Source organism: Orussus abietinus, unplaced genomic scaffold, assembly GCF_000612105.2.
Source record: "Orussus abietinus isolate OABI.00-Male unplaced genomic scaffold, Oabi_2.0 scaffold76, whole genome shotgun sequence".
In the NCBI taxonomy this organism is placed as follows: Eukaryota; Metazoa; Arthropoda; class Insecta; order Hymenoptera; family Orussidae; genus Orussus; species Orussus abietinus.
The window spans coordinates 347,558-373,316 of NW_019394271.1; the positions used below are offsets into that span (position 1 = coordinate 347,558).

The 25,759-nt window shown below is 35.9% G+C and overlaps 1 protein-coding gene across 1 annotated transcript; it reads left to right on the forward strand.

Annotated features, from left to right (window-relative positions):
* The first annotated feature begins 1,053 nt into the window (after window positions 1-1,053).
* Window positions 1,054-25,742, forward strand: LOC105700024 (dynein heavy chain 2, axonemal). Its single transcript, XM_012425561.2, has 63 exons — window positions 1,054-1,480; window positions 1,669-1,953; window positions 2,515-2,972; window positions 3,144-3,280; window positions 3,375-3,717; window positions 4,000-4,519; window positions 4,645-4,787; window positions 4,906-5,051; window positions 5,275-5,368; window positions 5,438-5,608; window positions 5,859-6,051; window positions 6,241-6,337; window positions 6,534-6,785; window positions 6,884-7,011; window positions 7,123-7,241; window positions 7,368-7,482; window positions 7,623-7,756; window positions 7,811-8,004; window positions 8,088-8,316; window positions 8,454-8,605; window positions 8,734-8,984; window positions 9,113-9,333; window positions 9,526-9,640; window positions 9,772-9,943; window positions 10,036-10,211; window positions 10,313-10,475; window positions 10,592-10,816; window positions 11,265-11,553; window positions 11,628-11,765; window positions 11,857-12,027; window positions 12,126-12,417; window positions 12,641-12,732; window positions 12,934-13,137; window positions 13,403-13,608; window positions 13,705-13,890; window positions 14,047-14,266; window positions 14,562-14,728; window positions 14,819-15,039; window positions 15,181-15,290; window positions 15,379-15,494; window positions 15,550-15,650; window positions 15,823-16,001; window positions 16,418-16,717; window positions 16,925-17,218; window positions 17,460-17,650; window positions 17,756-18,083; window positions 18,548-18,712; window positions 18,968-19,134; window positions 19,291-19,462; window positions 19,699-19,911; window positions 19,982-20,197; window positions 20,354-20,504; window positions 20,733-20,882; window positions 21,116-21,248; window positions 21,420-21,764; window positions 22,001-22,273; window positions 22,393-22,737; window positions 22,833-22,967; window positions 23,076-23,352; window positions 23,519-23,929; window positions 24,131-24,649; window positions 24,783-24,933; window positions 25,552-25,742. The coding sequence occupies exons 1-63, from the start codon at window positions 1,054-1,056 to the stop codon at window positions 25,704-25,706; spliced, it is 13,443 nt and encodes a 4,480-aa protein (XP_012280984.2). The 3' UTR covers window positions 25,707-25,742.
* The last annotated feature ends 17 nt before the right edge of the window (window positions 25,743-25,759 follow it).

A 25,759-nucleotide genomic window follows, 5' to 3' on the forward strand; every position in this document is an offset into this window, starting at 1 on the left:
AGGGATCTAATTATATGATTTTTAAAGTCCCAATTAAAGGACGCAGATTAACCGAAACGGTAGGACTGTGATTTTTGAGCAAACATTGAATTCAAAATCATGGCAATGCATTTCATGCAGACATGTCTACGCGCGATTGCCTGTAATGTGGTAAAAAAATGATGGCAGGTGTCGCATTACGTGGTAAATTTTTCATGTTGAAGAAATATTTGTATTTTCGTTTCTTGTGTTCTATTTTATAATAAGGAATGTGCTTTTCACTTTGTACGGATTCTGAATCTCTTGTAATGGGATTTCAATAATGTGAAACCTCTTTCGTTTTACAGAGCAGTTTACCGTAAATGCATGTAGACATTTGTTGAACACCTAATAGATTTCATGGAAGATCGATTTTATCTGGGATTATGCCCGATCTTTGTTTTTTATTCCTATGCTTCCTGAATGTCTATGTACTGAATGAAGTCATGAAGTGTTAATATGACATTTGACATGTTTATAGGTTTTTGAGGAGAAACAGTAATTGTTAATATGCAAAAACAAGGACGTAGATTAAGGAATAAATGGCCTCTAGATCCTCACAGGGAGTATTTGGATGCTGAATCCGATGACGATGAGGATGACACAAGTAAGATCAATTAATTTATTGTTAGCTATATCTTTTCAAAATTGTAATGCCTTGTCCGACTGTTAAAAATATATTTTCTTGAGAAATATTTCTCGAAATCCTAACATCGAATTTAACGCGATTGCTTTATCAGATTTTGCCTAATACACTATAAATGGCGTTAAAAAAATTAACAGCGATAATAAACAAATTATACATTTTGATTTCAGGTCAGGGACCAGAAAAGGATGAATCGTCCAGTATAGTACAACCAATTTATGAAAAGGAGGAACTTCACCAATTAGTGAGTTTATTTTGCATATAAAAGACATACTCCATCAATTTTAAGTATAGATGACCTGAAACGATATCGCAAACACTGAAGCTTAAAATTAAATGATATTGTAAATAACCAATTTCTTAAACTTCAGATTAATTACATGAAAGATATGACTACGTTATTTAATTTAAAAGAAACAGACTGGAATGAAGAATGTTTATCAACGATGAGTGAATTTCTTTATCAGCCGGAAGCAATAGTAATTTGTTTGTACTTTGACGGAGATGAACTCGTTTCGGAATTGTCCTTTCCGATGAAGCCCATCCACGAACTGACGTATTTCATCAAAGAGCCATATGAACATTTAACCGTGGAAAATTTTCATGAAAACATCGTATTCGGCAGTATTAACGATCACGTCGAATCATCGATATTGAATATTGTCGAACATCTCCTGGCGCCAATATTCTTCAGAATATACTCTTGGCCTGATAGTATCCTTTCGAAAACTGTGATAATTTTAATAATCATGGATTCCACCGAAATAAACATTGTTGTAATCTATTTGATTCAAACCATTTTTGTTGCGTGTCTTAGTACGATATTTCGTGAATATTTATGTAACATTTTAGAAATTGCTATTTCCACCAAATTATTAAAGACACGCTACCAAGTTTGAAATTATTTATTCTGTATGCAAAAAAATATGCAACTTGCTGGTTATGTTCACGATGAGGCATAAGATAAGGAATGGTGAGAAATTTGGAATTTTTCCTCAACCTAGGAACATACGCGAAGGCCAATTTCTGGGCCAACGTTCACAATTTTTTATGTACCCTGACGGACTTGACATACAAAATGTTGGGGTTGACAGTGATTTACTTACCCTTAGAGGCTTATGACCTCACCCCTGATGAAGCAAGCACTGATAAGGAGCTTGTAAAGCGATTTGAAAGCGTTGTCATGCACTGGACGAGGCAGATCAGGGTAGCTCTCGGAGATCAAGACCAAGCAACCTCTCGTGAACTTTTGCGACTTACCGACGAATATGAATTTTGGCTCTATCGATGTTAGTGCTTTCGTAACTCTTTTTACACTAAACCGAACCAACAAAACTGCAACACCTAAAAACCGAAAACGTGCATATCCGATAACCACATATATCATTAGGGACAATAAATGGAGACTATGAACATGTCTCGATAATTATTATGTTTTAAACCGAAAATGAATTCTCATTCCTTTACATTACCTTATACATGTTCTAATTTGTATGCGTTTCAATTTTTGTTGTTGCAATTTTCGGTAAGAAACAATGCAAAGCCTCCTAGAATGTCTATTCAGAAAATCGGCAAGGGATTCGGGTTATTTTATAAGTACAGAGAAAGGGCTTAATCTTAATTAGAATACATTATCCATTAATAATGATGGTTTTTTTTAAATGGTAATAATAAGCAGAAGGCGCATTATTTATAGGACGACTCAATATTTTCATGATATTGTACTAATAAATATTTATTTTTCTATATCTGATAAATGGAGTGGATATTAAGATATCACATAGAGTAGAATAACGTGTAAGTTTAATTCATTTTTATACTTTATTGCATTTCATAATTTCCTTCCGCAGATGACAACCTGTGTGGGCTCAACAGTCAACTGCAGAATTCAATTGTTAAACACGTTGTGGAAATATCAACGTCAACTCAGTCCACCTACGTTAGGCAATTTTTAACACTCAACGAGGAGATCGATCAGGGAATGAAAGTGGCTAAATCGAATATTGAAATTCTTGGCATTTTACGGGAGTCATGCGGAAAATTAGACGCTTGTTCTTCTCCTAATGAAATCAGCAAGTACCTTCCCGAGATAATTCAACTCCTTAGAGTAATATGGCTTAATTCTCCTTTCTTCAATAACGCGGAGAAGATGAGCAGCTTATTCGTTACTCTGAGTAATCAGGTGGTAGTCCTTTGCAAGAAATTCATCGATTTAAGGGAAATGTTCTACGGTAGGACAAGGAAGTGCATGCAGATTTTAAAACAGTGCATAGATGCGTGCAAAGAATATAAACGAATTTACAACGAAGTAAGTCAACGTGTTATTTAAATATGTAAGCCTCGACATTTAGAAGTCATTATGGATGCTATGCTGAGAACATTTCAAGAATAAGGATGATAATAAAAATAATAAAAGCTCAGCGGCTGTAATTCAAATACATTTATTATGATAATCTGAGTTATGTTAACCACGTTTCAGATCTCATTGGCTCATAATACTTTGACAGATACATATTGGGTTTTGGACAGTGAGCTGATTTTTCGGCACGTCGACGTTTTCATTACTCGATGTGAAAATGTGATCGAAATATGCCAAGCGATGATCGATTTTGCCAGGTCAATAATTTTAGGATTTAACTGGAATTTCTTTTTCCCTCTTTGTCATATTTGTGAAAAATCTGGTATCGACATGTTTGTATTTAAATTGTAGGATGGATGACACGACCATTATACCTAAACCTATATTCGGTGGCACAAAGGGAATTGAATATGAAAGGGTCTGCCAAAAAGTGGAAAGACTTTTTCTCGAAAGTCTTCGTAAAATTGAGGCAAACTCTCAGAAGATTTTCGATGTTCACCAACCGACTTGGTACGACGACATGTTTCGTTTCCGTGAAGAGGCAAAAGACTTGGAGATCATTTTGGAGAACCTTATGACTAGCGTCTTTCAGGACATGAACAATATCCAGGAAGGAATTAATCATCTCTATGGATTTTATAACTTCATGGGCCGAAAGACCTTAAGAACTCTGTTTGATAGCAAGATTACCCTCGCGAGTATTCCGGAGCAATTATTAATTTTCTCCATTTTCTCCTAATTCCAATCATTACTTCACTTAAGAATATAATAAAATATCTAACTTTATCCGTGATTATGTGAGCATTATTTTTATGAACTTCGTGGATACGAAATTTCAAACAAAGCCACCTTCAAGAAATTCTTCTCGTGGTAAATGCACGTTTAGTTTCTCTTATCCCTTCTTCACTTTCCACTAGTCTTTGAATTTAATATCGTTTATTGGATCCGTAGTTATTATTTACACTGTTCTTTGTAGATTTGGAAAATGTTCGGGGAGGAGATACAGAAAACAAAGCAAGAAGTCCTGGACGAGTACGAGGAATACTCTTCAACGGCACCATACTATTCCGGCAGAGCTCAAAATCTGCGATTAAAAATCTATAGATTAGAAGCGATGAAAAAAACCGTCGACGAAGCGAAATGGATGTTTCCTTGCAATATGGCCGAGGAAGTTTACCTTCAGCACAAGATTCTCGTCGCATCCATCGAAGATTCCATTAGCGATCTTTATTACAAATGGATCAACGACACCGGCGAAAATCCTGTGGATCGTTTGGACAGATTTTTAATGCGTCGAAGTTCGGTTACACCGGAGTTTATAGAATGTAATATCGACCAAAGTATCATTCAGATATGTAAAGAAGCCAGTTATTGGATTAATCTTGGATTTAACGTTCCCGTGCATATACAAGTTGTACATGGAAAATGGGACACGCTGCAGTTTGTTTATGAGAGCGTTCTTACGGTGGTGCTGTCCTATAACAAAATTATAGATGGTAAGGGTTCTTTTTTTTTTTTAATTAAGTACTACTTAATCAAAAAGTACAACATACAGGGTCTGAATGGAAATATTATATAATTAAATTACTTTTGATTTTGAGTAATTTATATTCTTTATCAGCTCTATCTAAACAGGAGCGAGAACTCTTTCGAGATTTGATAAGGCTTGTCGATAGGAAAATAAAAGTAGGACTAACAAGATTCACTTGGAATTCCGAGTTCATCGATGCCTTCATACAAGATTGTTGTAATCAAACAGCAAATGTAAGGAATGTTAACTTTAAACTTGAGAATTTTTACCTTATCCTTGGAAAATTGCATCGTATCGTGCCGATAAGTGAAATATAATTCGAATGTTGATTCGAAATTTATTATATTCCAGCTTCAGGAGTTCCTCGACACATACAAAATCTCGAATTTCGAGATAGTTAAGGTTTGTGAAAGGATTTGCGATAGGCCGATGATAAGGATAAGGCCCAATTATGCGTATCGCTTAAAAGAACTGGAAATGGAACTTAGAAATGAAAGGTAACGATATCGAGAAAGTTGTTGCGTTCTGTTTTATTGTACTTAGTATGTCAAATAATCGTAAGTAACAGTAGATAATAAACGGCAATTTTACAATTGCAATAGGTGCGAGTAATTTAGTCTATGCATGTATCTGTAGCTTATGTTGATAAAAGATGATCGGTTAATTAAGATTGATGGTATAACTACATGCTTGCATTGTTTCTTGTTTGTTTATTTTCAGAGAAGCGGTTATACAAGATATTATTAAAGACTATAGTACAATCATGCAATTTGTAATGGTCGTATATGAAGGATTTCAACCTGTGTTGGAAGATGTGAGTACAAACTATAGTTTATTTTTCAAATTTCTATTACATCGGTATTTTAATTTTTTTTTTTTCCAGAGTATCGTAGAGTGGAAGAACTATCTGAGTAACTTGGATAAATTGTTGGAAGAAGCATTTAGATTGTGTCTGAAGAATTCGATATCCGTCATTTACGAAGCCATGCATGGGGACGGAACTACAGCACCTTCGCCCATTTTATTCGTTGAAGTCGATCTTGTTAATAACAAAGTAAGATTAATTTTTTTATTTTAACGTGCACAGTTAAACGCACATCACCAAATGAATTCAGTTACCACATGGTTTAGCTGTAGTTACAACGAAGATACTAAAAGTTTATTACTCCATTCGATTTTGTGTTCCATTTTCGTATGGATGTTGTTAGTAACGTCAAATAGAAATTGGAAAAGTTGTTTTGGATTTCATTAAGACTAGTGCAGTAATAATAATTCGGTGTTTAAATTTGCATCGATCGATGTAGATATCGTTTGAACCTGCATTAAGTGAAATTGGGAAATTAGTGGCAGGAGTTCTTGAAGACCTTGTAGAACCATTGAAGAGAATTCCAAGGGTTATGCAGAAATTTAGATTAGAAGATTCTGAGAGTAAATCCTTTTCTCAAGTATACGTAGAAGATGAAGAATTCAAACGCTTGCAACAAATGCTTAATAACGGTAAGATTTTCATGACATGAGATAAAGTAATTATAAGTAGGAAACTATTGCACAGTTGTCACTGACTTGTTCAATTTCGATAAACCATCGCTCAGGAAATCTTAACATATATCAGACGTTTATCCAACGTATTATTTATCAAATACGCAAGATTATAATATTCTTCTTACTTTTTAAATCAAATTTCAGAAGTGGGATACTGTCATGCTCAAGTGCAGAATTATTTAAAAACTTGGGAACCCTTCCGAGATATGTGGGAAATTAACAAGGACATATACATCCAAAGGTAATGTCGTAGTTAATGATAATACTTTATCATTTTAGTATGTCTAGAATTTCGGGAACTTCTAATAAACATCTGTTTCAGTTTCATTATTATATTCTAAAGAAAGGGGATAAATGGATTTTGTTCCGAGTGATAAAGTTGCGAATTATTAGAAATTAATCGATAAGAAGAATTCGTTGCTGTTTCAATTTTTTAGGTATGAAAAATTAAAGCCAACAGTAGCATCCTTCGACGCAGACATTGGAAGATACGCTGATACCGCAAATAACGTTCAAATGCAGGAAACGGTATCTACAGTGTATTTCTTGGACATCAATTCTGATAAACTGAAAACCGCCATCATCGAGCAATGCGTCGAATGGCAAAAAAGACTGACTGGACTTCTGTTGCGACTAACAGACTCGAAAATCATGCACATCTATAAATATATAGCAGAAAATACTAAAAAGTACGTTGTAAATATTCATTACTTTGTAATGATTATGGTTGATCCATGAAAACCCATTGTGGTTGAAATAGGTTTCATATAATTTTATTTAATTGCAGCTTAAGTACGGAGCCAACTGATCTCGCAACAATGCAAACTGCTATGCAATTATTTGACAGACTGCAGACCGAAGCACAAGAGCATGAAGAGGACTTCCCAAAAATTCGCGAACAATTCCAGATTTTGGGTAAATTTATTGCTTCCGAGGATGCACTTTTATAAGCATACTTATAATCATTCGATATTCTTTGCGGTTATTTTTCGTCGTCTGACTTATCTTTTTAAATTGTTAATTTAGAAAAATACCAGGTACCGATGACGTTCGAATTCAAGAGGAGAGTTAGGGATATCGAAAGTTCATGGAACGTTTATTTGGAGTTGCTCGCCGCATCTGAGATTCTCCTCCTCGAGAAAAAAGTATGATTTTCCTATAATGGCTTAAATTATGTATATCATTTTTGTGCAGACCATTTAATGTTTTATATTTCTATCTTCAGAATGTCTATTTTTTTTTTAATTAAATTGAATGCGTATTTTAAATAGGAGCAATTTAAGAAACAGCTGTTGAACGTGGCTGCACTACTTACATCGGATATGGTGAATCTGATGAACTCTTTCTATGAAAATGGACCTTTCACCTCGGATTGGAAATCGGATGGTACTTAATAAATCATTTTTACATTCTTTATGCTGATAAATCGGTTTCTCTATTTGTGCTAGTCCAAACGCCAATCTAAACTAACACAAGTTACACTTTATACTAGTAAGTTAAATTTCATGATTTAATTGTTATAACAGATGCTTTGTCATGGATCGATGATTTTCGAATGGAAATAAGAAATCTGAGAGAACGGGAAACTCAGTTAAAAGCAGACCTTGTTATCTTTGGTATCAGCCAGTCGGACTCGCCGGAATTAGCTAAGCTGGAAAAGGTAGATTTTCTAGTAATTTTGAGGATGTTTATTAATAAAAAATTCATGTTATAGGACTTAAGGCCAATTGAACACGTATGGCGAACGGCAAAGGAATGGGAAGATGCTTGGGAGAGTTACAAGCACGGACATTTTTGGACCATTGAAATGGCAGATATGGATTCTACCGCGAATGTTCTTTTTCGAAAATTGACGAAATTGTCGAAGGAGCTGAAAGAGAAGAATTGGGAAATTGTCGAAACTATGAGGTACCCGAATTGGTACTTAAATGTCAGAATCTGATTTTTCAATTTCCTGAGAACATGTATGTACGTATTCGCCATATTTTCAGAACGCGTCTGGATAAATTTAGACGAACATTACCTTTAATAAACGATTTGAAAAATCATGCAATGCGGGATCGTCATTGGGATAAGGTGAAACAGGTGATCGGTCGAGAATTCGATCATTCTTCCGATGATTTTACTTTGAACGCCATTGCTGACATGCAAATGCAGAATTATGCGGAACAAATTGCGGACATTTCAAACGCGGCTACGATGGAACTTGGTATAGAAATGGCAAGTACTTTGACCGATTAAATATTGAAAAAAAGTATCGCATTATTTAGTTGGTAAATTGTTGGAAATTACCCGGAATGTCTGAGCGAGATTTCTCCTTGAGAAACTCATTCAAAAATTATATTTTGTTTCGTTAGGGATTAAAAGAGATTGCAGAAGTGTGGAAACGCATGCCTCTTGACATGATATTGCACAAGGATAGAGGATTTTTCGAATTGAAAAGTGTAGAGGACATTACTCAAGCTTTAGAAGCTCATCAGGTTCAATTGACAGTGATGAAAGCAACGAGGTTGGCAATTTATGTTGTAACAGATATCATCTTTTCTAATTTCAATAATGAATTGGGATGTTTCAATGAAATGATATGTATACACTCATACATTGTATTGCGGATTAATTTTGTTTCTGTCCTTCAAGATTTGTTGAGCCATTTTCTCAAGATGTCGATTATTGGGAACGCGCTTTATCTACCGTAAACGAAGTCTTGGAAATGATTTTAGTTGTGCAGAAAGCTTATACTTATCTACACGATATATTCAATGCCGAGGATATTAGAAAACAGTTGCCGAAAGAAACGGATGACTTTGATAAGTTAAGTCTGGAATGGAGAAAAATAACTGCTCGGATGGCTATGAGTAGTCTTGCAATGGACGCCACCCATAACCCTCGTAAGAATTTTTTTATAGCCAAGAAAATGACGGAAACAACAAAATTAAGAATTTTATGAGTTACGTTATAATATTTAGCATGAAAAATATGTACACGTTTCTCTGCTGCACGTGAAATTAATTTTCAGCCAACTTACTTGAATTGTTGAACAAACTCAACGATAGTCTTGAAGAAATCCAACGTGCCCTAGAACAATATCTCGAGACCAAGAGGCACATTTTTCCAAGATTCTATTTTATCTCAAATGACGACCTTTTGGAGATCTTGGCAAATTCGAAAAAACCCGAGCGAGTCCAGCCGCATATTAAAAAGCTTTTCGAAGGCATGAAGATGCTAAAAATTATGAAAGTAAAATACAAGTGCACGCTATCTTATCATATGATAGTGTACCGATATGATATATATGTGAATATAACTTCAATAATGTTCAAGTCACTGCTACGATTTCATTTAATGATCATAGAATCGATCGCAGATTTCTAGGGAGAACTTGATAAAATATTAACGAATTAACGCATAATATAATTATGTTTGTTATAGACCTCAAGTGGAAAACACTCGGCCGAAGGAATGTTATCATCGGAAGGCGAGTACGTCGAATTTCTTAAACCTGTAATGTTGGAAGGTCAAGTCGAAATTTACTTGTGTCATGTAGGTGAGAGAACATTTAGTTCAAATTTTCTGTCAATGTGTGGAATTACCCTAAAAAATGGAATTAATTAAAAAAAGTATATGTGTGCGTAAAATTGCACAGTTGAATATCTCTTCTTCTGTTATTCCTTACAGAAACTGCGATGCGCAATTGTTTGCGCGAAGTTTTACGACAGTGCAAAGCGGCGCTTCGTAAAATGTTGGCAAAACGAGATAAATGGGTAAAAGAGTGGCAGAGTCAACCCGGAATCACCTCATCGCAAATACAATGGACCAATGATTGTACCCGAACTCTTCTGCAGTGCAAGTAAAAGTTGCATTCAATGACTCCAGGATAAATTAAAAATGTTATCTCACTCTCACGGGAAACTATTGTAACATCTCATATTTATTTTACAGACTGATGGATTCGAAAAAGCCTTTGAGGAAATTAAGAAAAAAGCAAAATCAGGCATTGTCGAAATATTCGGAGACCATTCGATCCCAACTTAATAGACTGCAACGATTAAAGTTCAAAGCGATCGTCGTGATAGAGATTCACGCCAGAGATGTTATAGAGAAATTGTATAAAATTAGTAGGTCATGTTTTATTTATAAAAGTTTAGAACTATCTAATATTTATCAAGATTAGCATTCCAAGATGATTTATATAAGTTAATAACCAATTTAATATCAGATTGCAGAGACGTATCATCATTCGACTGGCTGTCACAGTTGAGATTTTATTGGGAAAGAGACACCGATGATTGTATCGTGCGACAGACAAATACATATTTCGTTTATGGTTACGAATATCTCGGGAATTCCGAACGACTCGTTATCACTCCTTTGACGGATCGGTGACTGATAAAAAAATTTATTATTGCGTTTAGCATTACATTGTTTTAAGTCTATCACGTATATGGTATGATTTTCCAAAATACTGTGTCTATTAATAGTAATTATTTATCAAAAGATGCTATATAACCCTGACAACTGCTCTGCATTTACATCGCGGAGGCTGCCCAAAAGGACCAGCAGGAACTGGAAAGACGGAAACTGTAAAGGATCTTGGAAAAGCATTGGGATTTAATGTCATTGTCCAAAACTGTTCCGAAGGATTGGACTACAAAAGCATGGGAAGGTTGTTTTCCGGTTTGGCACAAACGGGTGCATGGGGATGCTTTGATGAATTTAACAGGTACATCGGGATTAACATTTTGCACAAAAGGAAATTATTTATAAAATGACCCTAGTTTTATATGCTTAAACTGTTATGAGAGGATTGTTCTATATATATCGAAACGTCAAAATATTTATAAATCTTTTCTCCAAACTGGGTGCACCGAATCATTCGAAACTTCAATACTTGATTATGGAGGCTCTAAGAAGAACGTGATGCTTATGAAATTTCACTTTTAAAATAAATGTTATTCTTTATCTCAGTTTAGACCTAAAGACATTTTTTTTGTTATTAAATTTCATGAGCATCACGTTCTTCATAGGGCCTCCATGACCACGTGCTAAAGTTTCAAATGATTTGGTGCACCCAGTTAAGAAAAAAGTTTTATCAACATTTTGACGTTTTCATATTTATATAGAATGACCCTTTCATAACACCACGATAATTAATTTTGACCGGTTTCCAGAATTAATATCGAAGTACTGTCAGTCGTGGCACAACAGATCTTATCGATTCTCACAGCTTTGGCCCAAAAACTGACAAAATTCGCTTTTGAGGGTTGTGAGATTTCGCTGGTCCATACTTGTGGGATTTTCATTACTATGAATCCAGGTTACGCAGGTCGCACGGAGTTGCCTGATAATTTGAAATCGATGTTTAGGCCAATATCAATGATGGCACCTGACAGTAGCATGATTGCGGAAATTAGTTTATTCGGAGAAGGATTTCAAAACACGCGCTCTTTGGCTAGAAAGGTATTTTTACAAATACTTGACATAGTGACAGCGAAGGAAGTCAATTAATAATTTTAAATTTTACATCTAAACAGGTTTATACGCTCTATACATTAGCCCAACAGCAACTCAGTAAACAATTTCATTACGATTTCGGTCTTCGAGGAATCGTAACTCTTACAAGATATGCTGGAAAAAAGAGGCGTTTATATCCGCATTTAAGCGATGAGGAGGTAACAAATTAGGACATTTTTTTTCCTCTTTTTGTCGTTGCGGAATCATTTTCTAACAGCCATATAACGCCGTTTTACATTTACAATTTAGGTTGTTCTTCTAGCCATGAAGGATATGAATGTGGCAAAATTAACTTCCGAAGATTTGCCTTTATTCAATGGAATCACTGCGAGTCTTTTCCCAGGGATAGATCTTCCGACTGTTGATTATGAACAATTAATTTCTTATATAACTCGAGAAGCAACGCAACTAAATCTTCAAGTAAAGCTCCCGTCAAAAAATTCGTCTAATAAGTGGTATTATTAGAGCTGATTTATTGTTAATTTATCCGAACCATTTTTTCCATATTTTGCTTCCAGCCGATCCCGTTAATAATAACCAAAGTTATACAATTATACGAGACGAAGACATCACGGCACTCAACAATGATTGTTGGTGAATCTAACACTGCTAAAACGGTTACGTGGGAAACACTGAAAAATACTCTAACAACTATGAAAAAGAATAAGGAAGCTGGCTATAATGCAGTACACGTATATCCCATAAATCCAAAAGCATTAAATTTAAGTGAATTATATGGAGAGTATAATTTGGCCACAGGAGAGTGGCTTGATGGTGTCATTTCGTCAATAATGCGAATAGTTTGCGCAGGTAAAAAATTAAATTTTGTCCCATCGTAAAATTTGCAAGGAACAAGAGAGACCAGAGTTGTTGATAATTAATATGATCAAAAAGTACGCTAAGATCAGATGAATAATATGATGCAAAAATTAACGTGAAATAGAATGACAACATGAGAATCGATGTAATCAGAAATACAGAATATTCGCGGTTTAAAAAAATGTGCTTATGCATAAATTGGCATTTTCTACAGAGGAAACCCCTGATGAAAAGTGGATTCTATTTGACGGTCCAATTGATGCAGTTTGGATAGAGAACATGAACAGTGTAATGGACGATAATAAGGTACAGGAAAAATGTGATAAAAGTTTATTTGTAAATCAGTTTGAGTTATTCGTAACGTTTGATTCTGAAATTAAGATAATACCTATTAGTTAGAAATTTAACATCTACATTTTCTTATTCGTAGCTGCAGGTACTAATCATTTTTTATTCGTGTTATGAAATAAAGATTCGATTCATTTATTTATGTTGATTTCTTTGAAGATCCTGACGCTTATAAACAACGATCGCATCACGATGCCAGAGCAAGTGTCCCTCCTATTTGAAGTTGAAAATTTAGCTGCAGCTTCACCAGCTACTGTATCCAGAGCAGGAATGGTTTACAATGATTATAAAGACATTGGTTGGAGACCTCTTGTTAATTCCTGGCTTCAAGCTTATAAAAATGAACCACGACTAGCCAATGAGGTAATTTGAATATTATATTTCACCTAATTTAAGATATTAATTCATTTCGTTAGAAACTCGCTTTTTATATACGTACGTGAATCATTAAAAGACGTGCAGCTAATAGTAGCTAATTTTCAATTGCAGAATATTTGCACTAAGTTAGGAGGAACAATAACTTAAGCTGCATAATGCCAAGATAAAAATTAATAAACCCATAGTTTTATATTCCTTGATATAACACGATTCTTCATTTTTCTTTTCATATTGGATGCTTACCACGAAGCTCAATGGACTCTTCGATCGCTACGTTAACCCAATCCTCGAATTTAAACAACAAAATTGCGAAGAAACCATACCAGTTCCCGAATTGAATGCCGTTGAATCGCTTTGCAAGCTTTTGAAAATCTTCATTACTTCCGAAAATGGCGTCGAGGTAGGCGAGGATCAGGATAGTTTCAGTGCGATGTGCAAGTTGTGGTTTCTGTTCTGGTGAGTTGTTAATTGAGAAGAAAAAAGAGATTTATCTACTACAATTCGAGTTTAGATATTTGCACCTAATCATTTCCTTTATATTTAATTTCACAGTTCGGTGTGGTCGATCTGTGCATCGGTAAATGAAGATAGTCGGTTCAAAGTCGATACGTACTTGAGAGAGATAGAGGGTTCTTATCCTTTGAAAGATACCGTCTATGAATATTACGTGGATGTCAGAAAACGCAGCTTCGCCTCTTGGGAAGAGAAGCTGCAGCAATCTTGGAAATTTCAACCAGGGTAAGCCTGATAAAGTATTCAGTCTTGCAGGAAGTATTTATTTAATATTTTCGAACGTCCATACCTGTAGGCATAAGTATACGTTTTGTTATTAAAATAATTATATAAGATTTCATTGCTTCGAGGTAATGATGGAGTAACTTAAATTTTTCTTAGAATTCCGTTTTATAAGATATTCGTCCCCACCGTTGACACCGAACGATACATATCTTTGGTTAATGCACTCGTTGCAAAAGGATATCCAACTTTACTTGTTGGTCCTGTTGGGACAGGAAAAACGTCAATTGCACAGGCCGTTCTTGATTCTGCCAATCGTGAGAAGTATAGTATTCTCGTAGTCAACATGTCTGCTCAAACGAGTTCCAAAAATGTCCAGGTATTGGATAAACACTTCCTATTTTTTTAATAATTACTAAGAAAGGGAGGGCATACCTAGAAAAAATATTCAGACTCCATATGGTATTTGGTTACGTAAAACCTCTGAATGAAGTACATAGTCATAAATCCTGCAGGATTGTACGATAGGTACTTTAGCTACAATAAAATTTTCATAAACAATTTACAGTTGTTTAAATTGCTAAAAAATATAAAGCAGAGACTCACAGCGATGTTGGATATAAATAGTTGCAAGATGTAAATACAAGTATCAGTTCTTATCATTTTTTTCCCAGGATTGTATCGAAAGTAAAGTAGAAAAACGTACTAAGGGTGTGTACATCCCAATCGGCGGTAAGATAATGATTACGTTCATGGATGATCTTAACATGCCCATGAAAGATGAATACGGTTCGCAACCTCCTTTGGAACTGCTTCGACAATGGATTGGTTATGGATTCTGGTAAAGCAGCGAAGTCGGCCTTGTGAAATTTTAATTAAATTACGTTATGTAATTATAATATATTTTCTAACTTATACACTAACTGCACAGGTACGATCGAAGGAAGTATGGGCGAGTGTATGTGCAACGAATGCAATTAATTGCTGGAATGGGACCTCCAGGCGGTGGTCGTAATACCATTTCTGATCGTTTACTTACAAGATTTAATGTCATCAACATGACACTACCTGTAGACAAACAAATCACAAGAATCTATGGTACAATGTTGAACCAACGACTCTTTGATTTCCATCCAGAAGTTAAAGGAATGTGTAAGTGTTTTCAATGGGAAGGAATTGTCCTGTTGGAAAAAAAAATACTTTTATATTATTTATACGTATTATTACATAATCATATATTGCAACATCCTGTACAACTGTATAAACCAAAAATGCTTTATTTCGTTTTATTAGCCAGCGATCTGGTCAGTGCTACTATTAGGATGTACAACAATGTCATTCTAAAGATGCGACCTACTCCTTTGAAGATGCACTACCTCTTTAATTTAAGAGACATATCCAAGGTCTGTTACATTGTACTTAATTTAACGACAATCAGTTATGTATTACGGAGCGCTGTAATATCAATTAACATTTAATTTATTCCACAAGATTTTTCAAGGATTGTTGCGCAGTCATAAGGATTATCACGATTCAAAGCAAGTGTTTCTTCGTTTGTGGGCCCATGAATCATTTAGGGTATTTTGCGACCGACTGATTGATGAAAAGTAAGATTGATTCTTAGTATTGTTTGAATCTTCGTATAATGATTAATGATTTCAGAGATAAAGAATGGTTCATCGGTCAGATCAATGAACAACTTGGGAAGTACTTCGAGACGACATATCACAGTTTGTGCCCAGACAAAAGAAGTCCAATTTTTGGTCAGTACTTTCAATACTGGAATTGTTTACATAATTACATTGACAAAGTATTATTTAATTCGGGTCTAGTAGATACAGTAGAGATCATTTTCTTCAAATACTTAAATTCAAGTAGGGCGAAGCAACATTTAGTAAATGGTGAAAAAATGTAAATTTATATATCGTTTTACAGGCAGTTTCATGAATGCTTGGAACATTTACGAAGATTTAACTGATATACCGGCTTTACGACGATATATAGAAACACAAGTGGAGGAGCACAATTCGTCTCCAGGAGCTGTTTATCTCGATCTCATCCCTTTCCAAGACGCCATCGAGCATATTTGTCGTATCGTGAGAGTGATTTCTCAGGTTTGTGCTGAAATTAATTTCAGATTTCTGATAAGTCAGAAATTCCGCTGTCCATCCACATTTAATATACATTTTTAATATCATCCCTTTTGACTGAAATCGACATTTTTTTTTATCCACCCTCATCAATCATTCATTGGATGTCACAATACGAATATGTACTTCGCAAGGTATATACAAAGTGGAAGCTGACACTTCTTGAAGAATAATCTAAAGTTGTGAAAATTGATCACCTAATGTAATATCAAACAAGTATCCTGCATTGTTCAATACGTTGTTGCATAATCTAGCGTTGTAATTTTGCCACGTCTCTATCGCGATTAACTAATCCATTGAACTCAATGGTGTCTGCAAAAGAAACATGGAGGTGTTAATACAGGTATGTTTTGTATTAATTTATGTCACGTTTATAATAGCCTCGTGGACACATGCTGTTGATTGGAATAGGAGGAAGTGGCAGACAAACCGCAGGAAAAATTGCTGCATACATATGCGAGGGGAATGTCTTCCAAATCGAAGTGACAAAGCATTATCGCGTTATGGAGTTCCGCGAAGACTTGAAACGATTGTACACAATGGCTGGAGTAAATAACCAGCTTACAGATTTCATATTTAATGACTCGCAAGTGGCGGAGGAGCAGTTTTTAGAAATTATTAATACCATACTGAGCACTGGTGAGGTTACCAATTTGTACAAGGACGAGGAAATGGAGGACGTGAGTATTATCATTTATGACTTATTAAACGTAGCATGAAATGAAGTAACCATACGATTATCAATTTATTCAATGTGACATACTAAACAGTTTATTAAATCTTTCGATACTTCATAGGGAAATGAAGATCAGCTGTAATTTTTGCAGAATTTAAATCTCGCATTAGAATTTAATTTCTGGCATCTGTAACCATTTTTCCTTTTACAGATTAGAAATATTCTGGCGAAGGAGATTTTAGGACCAAAATCGAATGCTTTGCCTAGTATTGAAGTGGTTCACGCATTCCTCATCGAAAGAGCCAGAAGTAATATGCACATCTTTTTGTGTATGAGTCCACTCGGAGATGCATTTAGGAATAGACTGCGTCAATATCCAGCTCTAATTAATTGCACAACAATTGATTGGTTCCACGAGTGGCCGAAAGACGCACTGTTGGAAGTGGGAAACAAATTTTTACAGGACCTCAACTTAATCATCACGATTACCGGTGAAAATATAGTGGTGAATACTAATTTATGCACGCTAAAAGGACAGAAGTTAATGAAAAATGGCTACAGTCAATATTTATAAATTTATTTTCGTAAGACGGCTGTATCAAGTCGCCGCTCAATAAGGGATGCTTTTTGACATTCATATGGTGCTTGCTAAATATTTATTTTATCTTGCAATACGTCATGGATGTTTTTAAATTCTTTTGTCTGAATTTTGTATGTATACCGACCAGGTATTTTAATATTTATAGGAACCAAGACGATCAGCTACGGCTATACCGATACTTCCTCTTCAAGAACGTATGAGAGAAGGTATTGCTTCTCTCTTTGCTCTCATCCACAGCTCGGTGTCGCAGTTTTCGAAGCGAATGAAAATCGAAAAGAAACGTCACAATTACGTGACTCCCACAAATTTTCTAGAACTCGTAGCTGGTTACAAACGGTGAGTTCTGCAAGAATGCCTTCTGAAACGAGTACAGAGGATTATGCAAGAGCATGCACTTATCAAACTGATAATTATTAATTTAATATCAATGTAAATCTGCAGTATGCTCTCCGAAAAGAGACAAGAGTTGGCCGATCAGGCAAAGAAACTTCGAAACGGACTGTTTAAAATTGACGACACACGCGAAAAGGTGAATGAAATGGCGGCCGAATTGGAGGTGACACAAGAACAGGTTCATCAATCGACGAGGGAATGCGAGGAATTTTTAATTACTATCGTCAATCAACGTCGCGACGCCGATGAAACGCAAAAAATGGTTACTGCTAGGTCGATTCGCATCGAAGAAGAGTCAATAGAATGCAAAAAATTGGAGGAAATAGCTAGGGCAGATCTTGCGGCTGCTGAACCTGCACTAGAAGAAGCGATGAAGGTCCTTTCAATTTTTTATGAAAATAGGGACCATAATTTCCCTGTCCTTAAAGGGATGTGAAAGTGGCATCTGATGGGTTAATCGTTCTTGAAACTTTTCTCCGTGCTGGGTATACCAAATCGTTTCAAACTTTACAACGTAAATATTAAGGCTATAAGGAAGATCCTGAAACTCATGAAATTTAATTTTTATATGAAAAATAAAAAATATGTATAAACCAATTTTTAAAGAATTGAAATTTCCTGGGTGTTAGGACCTTTCTTATAGTCTCTATGTTAACGTTGAAATGTTTGAAACGATTCGGTACACCCAGCTCAGAGAAAAGTTTTATAAACGAGACATCTTTGACGCCACTCTCATATCACCTTAATCATGAGTTTTGGCATTGTCGATTTTTATGTTGAGCTTATTCTGCAATTAATTTATGGAACGGAAAGTGTGAAATTACATAGGATTCGATTTAGGCTTTGGATGCTCTCAATAAGAAGGATTTAACCGAAATCAAGTCTTTTACGCGACCTCCTATGAAAGTCGAAATGGTAATGGAAGCTGTGATGATCCTGAAGAATTCTGAACCGTCCTGGGCGGAATCGAAACGTCAATTAGGTGACGTGAACTTTTTGAATACGGTACGTAAACATTTCATTATATAGGATAAATATTTAACTCGAATACAGGATCTAAGAATTCGCATAATTGTTACACTTCGTTTTGCTTCGTTGATAAGCGTGATTAATTATTAAGATTAATTATACCTCTGAGAGATCGTTCACAAATAAGGAGGTGTAATAATTTGCAAAAAAAGATCATGCTTTGAATGTGGAGATATCAGATTTTTACATGTACAGTGTTTAATTAAAACTGTTCTGCTTTTGGGTGGACAGCTTCGAGATTTTGATAAGGACCACATATCTGACAAAACTTTGAAGACTATAAGTAAATACACGTCAAATCCGGAATTTGATCCAGTTAAAGTGGGCTTGGTTTCGATTGCAGCAAAATCGTTGTGCATGTGGGTGATTGCCATAGAACAATATGGAAAGTTGTACAGGTTTGACAATTGTGGATACTTCAGATCAACTTCAGTTTTCGACCTCAGTAATTAGCATTAGCGTTTCTTGGAAACCATTGTTAATGCTTTCGATACATATTACAGCTGCATCATGAATTTCTTGTACATTTCTTCCATAATAATGACTCATTATAGGATAATAGCACCAAAGAGGGAGAGGCTGGAACAAGCTTTAATTTCTCTACGACAAAAGGAGGCAGCTTTGGCCGAGGCAAAGGAACAATTACAAAAACTGCGAGACGAGCTGTTGAGGTTGCAACAAATGTATGACGCCAAGATGAAGGAAAAGAACGATTTAATCAGTCTGGTATGAGCATTATCTTGAAGTATTGAAAAACCATAATATTAAAGAAAATATCGTTGCATCTGATACTACCGAATAATGTTATGTTTATTTCCTATTTTTTTTTATTCTTACTCCTGTTGACTCTTCCAGTAGGATTTTTGTTTTCATGTGATTGTAAAGGAAGAGAGAAATGGTAAGTAAAATACAGCATAAGAAGGACCAAGTACATAGAATTAATATTATTGAATATTTTCCAGGCGAAACTTCTGAAGTTAAAATTGGAACGCGCCGCCATGTTGGTCGATGGTCTTTCGAGTGAGCGAATAAGATGGGAAAATTCGATTCATTCTTTGGATGAACTGTTTAATTGGTTGCCTGGTGATTGTTTAATATCCACTGCATTTTTGTCATACCTGGGCCCCTTCGATACTGGTTATCGATTGGAGCTTTTCGATATTTGGACGGCCGAGGTGAAATACATTTTGCGCATTTTATTGTCGCGTTCGTTGGGAAATTAGCTACATGTTTTCACGTTTAAAGATCAAGGAAAAGGAGATTCCAGCATCCCCAGATTTGGACGTAATAGATTTCCTAAGCGACAGCACGACCATTAGAGAGTGGAATATTCAAGGATTACCTTCTGACGAGTTTAGCACGGAAAATGCAATTATTATAATGAGAGGTTCGCGGTGGCCGTTAGTTATCGATCCTCAATCGCAGGCTGTTAAGTGGATAAGAAACATGGAATCGAAAAATGTAAAAATAATATTTTTACGGCCGTTATACATGTAATACCTTCATATCGTTCTCGTAATATTTAGTGCTGACTCGTTTTACAGTGATATTTTACGTGTATAGTAATAATATGTATAACAAGAGCTGTTATATTGTAAATGTTATGTTTAATTTCAGAATTTGGACATCATTGACTTTGGCCAACCAGATTTCATGAGAACTTTAGAACTGGCAATTCAATTTGGCAAGCCAGTGTTGTTGCAAAATGTCGGAGAAACTCTCGATCCAGCTTTGAATCCTATCCTCCAAAAATCCTTTATTAAATCAGGTGTGGAAAAATTCAAATTGATATATAATTAATTTTATCGTTACTATAGTTTAGTACTTAGTAGAAGCGCTGCAAAGAGGAGATAAACATTCCGGTTAGAAGCTAGAAGAGATAGGAATGAAAAACCTCGATAATAATGCATTCTGTTTTAAACTGTAGTTAAGCGTGGATATTAATTTATTAATTTGCTGTCAAGTAACACTGAACCGATTCGTCTTTCACACATAGGTGACGAAGTACTTATAAAAATTCAGGATAAAATGATCTCATACAATGAGCAATTTCGGTTGTTTATAACAACGAAACTTCCGAATCCTCATTACTCCCCTGAGATATCAACGAAAACTACTCTGTGTAATTTCACCATTAAGGAACAAGGTGTGTTCAATGTTATCAACAAGTAAGGTACAATTAATAAAATGTTTAACGACTGACATTTGAATTCGTTTTCGTTCGTTACGTTCGAAAATGCCCATTTGGGTATTTTCTTTTCAAAATTTTCTGAAGTGCTGTCGCTCATACAATAATATGTTTTTTTGCGGTCGATTTTTAATAAATCTGGGTTGAAGCGAACCATTGGGGGTTGACGCATTTTTTTTTTTAATCTCTAGGATTGGAAGCGCAACTTTTGGGAATTGTGGTCAGAAAGGAAAAGCCTCGTTTGGAGGAACAAAAGGACAATCTTGTGGTAACAATAGCTACAGGGAAACGAACTCTCAAGGAACTGGAGGAAAAGATTCTTTAGTAAGGCTTTGAAATATTAATCCTGTGTACGCTGCAGTGTACCGTGATATTTTAATATTTTTTAATTTGTTGCGATACCTATCTTTGCTATAACTTATGATTATATGCCTATACATTTATCGTTACGTAAAATCAAGGTGAACAGCTACGTACTAATCACCCTGCTTTTAGTTTGCTGAGTGTCTCGAGTGGTTCTCTTCTAGATGATCTAGATTTACTTAACACTTTGCAAACTTCCAAGGAAACTGGGAAAACCATCGAGGAATCATTAGTGACGTCAGAAGAGACGGAAAAAGAAATAGATCAAGCTCGGGAAGAGTACAGACCCTGCGCGACGAGAGCTTCCATCCTGTTCTTTGTTTTAAACGACATGAGCTTGATCGATCCCATGTACCAGTTTTCATTACATGCATATATATTATTATTCATGGTTTCGATAGATAAAAGCCCAAGACACGCGAAGCTGTCTGAAAGAATAGATGCATTGAACGATTACCACACATACGCAGTGTACAGGTACGGGTTTTGACGAAATTCAATTTGGAATTACCCTAGCATATTAAAAAAAAAAGAAACAAGTATTATTTGCTTCGGATAGCGCAATACAGCAGTTAATGGAAAGGTTATTTCTGTTTATTTTAAATAATGAAAATTTCAGGAACCAGATCCACTTTTAAAAATTTCAATTTAGCCTTTAACGAGCTGCAAAGATGCGATGTATAATGTTTGACGAAATAATTTGTTTATAACAGGAACACTTGTCGCGGTCTCTTTGAGCAGCATAAACTCCTCTTCTCATTTCATATGTGCATCAAGATTATGGAAGCACAGGGGAAAATAGTACATACGGAGTATGACTTCCTCCTGAAAGGTGGAATTGTGCTAAATCGAGAGAATCAACCTGATAAGCCTGTCTCCTGGTTACCCGATGAAATTTGGGACAATATTACAGAACTGGACAAGCTTGCAGGATTTCATGGGATTGTGTCTTCCTTTGAACAATTTTCTCGGGACTGGCATGTCTGGCAAGTATCCTTTCCGGATTGTAAATTATCACGTGGTGGCTATTAACCGTTATCTTGAAGAATTAATATACGAAATGTTATCACAATACATTGATTTTATTTAACAAATGATTTATTAGGTTCATACAAACCGAACCAGAAGCAGTCCCGCTTATAGGAGAGTGGGAGGAAAATTGCAACGAGTTCCAAAAACTGTTAGTTGTGCGCAGCTGCCGATTAGATAGGATGTCTTTTTGTTTAACCACGTATATTGTGCACAACCTCGGACAGAGATTTGTTGAACCTCCTGTACTCGACATTAAGGCAGTTTTGGACGATTCCGTTGCCCAAACTCCATTGATATTTGTTCTATCCCCTGGCGTGGACCCCACCGGCTCTTTGATGCAACTGGCTCAGAATCAAAATATGGCGAAAAAGTTTATGATTCTTTCTTTAGGACAAGGACAAGCTCCCATTGCGACTAGGTAAATTATAACTATAGTCATGAATAAGATTTTCCACGGAATAATTGTCAATTTTTCTCAATTATAAATCCTGAATTGTCGCGTACTTTCGGCAGGATGATACAAATTGGAGAGAAGGAAGGAAACTGGGTGTTTTTGGCGAACTGTCATTTGTCTATCAGCTGGATGCCAAAACTGGACAAAATCGTGCAGGTTTTGTCAAACAACAAGAATATCAACCCTCAATTTAGGTATTGTTTCATTTTATGGTAGTACTTGAATTTAATATTTGTCCTTTTGAGCGGAATATTTTTTGCTACCAAAATATTATGACTATCACCATTGTGGCATTAATTTAGATTGTGGCTGAGTTCAAGTCCAACTCCACAATTTCCCATAGCGATTCTCCAAGCAGGAATTAAAATAACTACCGAGCCCCCGAAAGGCTTAAAAGCCAACATGAAACGGCTCTATAGCCTGATAACAGAATCTCAATTTGACGCCCCCATTGAAAAGTCGAAGTACAAAAAGTTATTATTTGCATTGGTATTCTTTCACTCGATTCTCTTGGAACGTAAGAAGTTTCAACAGCTCGGTTGGAACGTCATCTACAGTTTTAATGATTCGGATTTCGAGGTACCTCGACAAATTCCTTTGATGAACATAAATCCGCATAAATCTCTACTTTTCATCATTCACCCTGAAACATACTAGACTGATATGAGGGAAGCCTCAGTAATATTCTTTGCACAATGGACACCATTCCCGAGAATGCCAATAATTTATACATAATTATTTACAGGTATCGCAAAATATTTTACGAGTTTACCTGGATGAGTATCCTGTAACTCCATGGGATTCTTTGAAATATCTCATTGCTGGTGTTTGTTATGGCGGTCACGTGACAGACGAATGGGATCGACGACTGCTAATGACTTACATTCAGCAATACTTGACGGAGAAAGCCCTCGATACTCCATTTTATCGACTGTCATCTTTGACGACTTATTATATTCCGCGAGATGGATCACTGGAGTCGTACAGAGATTTTATAAACATGTTACCGAATACCGATCAACCCGAAGCATTCGGGCAGCACTCGAATGCCGACATAACATCTTTGATAAAAGAGACAAGAGACATGTTTGCGACATTAATGTGTCTCCGAGTTCAAGCCTCGGTTGATGATGCAGGATCGAGTAAAGAAGACAAAGTAAATTGATATATAAATATTACATTTATATGGCTAGTACAAGTTAGTTTATAGAACTTGGTCTAGGCATTAAATAATTCCACGAAGAAAAAATTAATTTTTCGAGCATTCTACGAATATGGGAACAATAATGGATGAGTTGTAGTTTCTTCTTCAATTTTGCAAGTAGTTGTTTAAAGCTTATAATTTATTCGAATTTAGGTGACTTTAATGGCAGAAGACATCCTCTCGAAGTTACCAAATTCGATCAATGTGCAGACAACGGAACTACTGATCGGCGCGGAGAAGACTCCCTTGGATGTGGTTTTGTTGCAAGAAATTCGTCGATACAATAATCTTTTGCACAAAACGCACTCCAGTTTGGAGGACCTCCAGCGTGGGATTAAGGGTTTGGTGATGATGTCCTCCGAATTAGAGGAGATTTTCACGAGCATATACGAAGGACGCGTTCCGTCCTTCTGGCTTTCGGCTTATCCTTCCTTGAAGCTCTTGGGCTCTTGGACGAGAGATCTTATCAAGAGAGTCGAATACTTCGCGAGATGGGCAGAAACGATCCACCCACCAACCTTATTTTGGTTAACCGCGTACACTTTTCCGACCGGATTGCTTACGGCTGTTCTTCAGACTTCCGCCAAACTTTGGGGCGTCGCCATTGACTCACTATCTTGGGAGTTCTCCGTCCTGGAGGTTGAGGAGCACACTATCAAAGAACCACCAGACGTAAGTTCGACATCCCTTTATATAATCTGTTACTAAATTAACATTTTAAGAGGAACTTTGTTCCTAGAGTTCGCCAAGATGCGGAATAACTGCTAGGTTAGATTTTTCTTCGATATGAATTATTTTTATTCAGGATGGGATGTACGTGCGATCGGTATTTCTGGAAGGTGCTGGTTGGGACAAAAAGCATGGAGAACTGACAGAACCTTCTCCCATGCAGCTGATTTCTGATATGCCTGTTATACACTTCAAGCCTGTGGAAAACGTGAAGAAGAGAGTTAAAGGTTTGCCTCTAAATGTTAAAAGTAATGAAGAAACTGACACTCTTATTTTACTGACAATTTTATTTTTTATAATAAACGGGGATACCGATAGAAATTAACATGGATAAAATGTCGAGGACAACGTTGTTTCCATTTTCTAACGTATTTTATGCAAATGTTACACTTAAGGTGATGTTAAAGTGGCATCTGAGGAGTCGATCGATCGGTTATGAAACTTTTTATATGAACTGGATGTACCGAAAATTTATCACGCGAATATGGAGACTCTAAGAAGGTCCTGACACCCATGAAATGACATTCTTTAAAAGTTTGTGTGTAAATACTTTTTCATTTTGTGTAAAAAATGAAATTTCATGGGTGGAGGGACCTTCCTTGGGGTCGCTCTATTCGCGTGATAAAATTTCAAATGATTCGGTGCACCCAGTTTGGAGAAAAGTTTCATGAAAATCTTTCAGACGGCACTTTCGTATCACTTTAATGGCGAAAATATCGGCATAGACAAAAAGTTAATGAAAGGTACATGTTCGACGTAGTTGGGAAGATTTAAAAAACCAGACACAGTGCCAACGACGGACCACCATACTTAAGTCCCTTCATAATTCAGTACTTATTTTGTAGGTCTTTATGTTTGTCCTTGCTACTATTATCCACAAAGAAGTGGTGATGGAGGTCGGCCATCTTTTGTTGTTGCTGTCGACCTGAAGGCAGGTGCACATGGAGCCGATTTTTGGATAAAACGCGGCGCTGCCCTTTTGTTAAGTTTGACCGAATGAGGTACCTCTCATCATAATATATCGGTAATACAGTTCATTTTCCATAATTACAT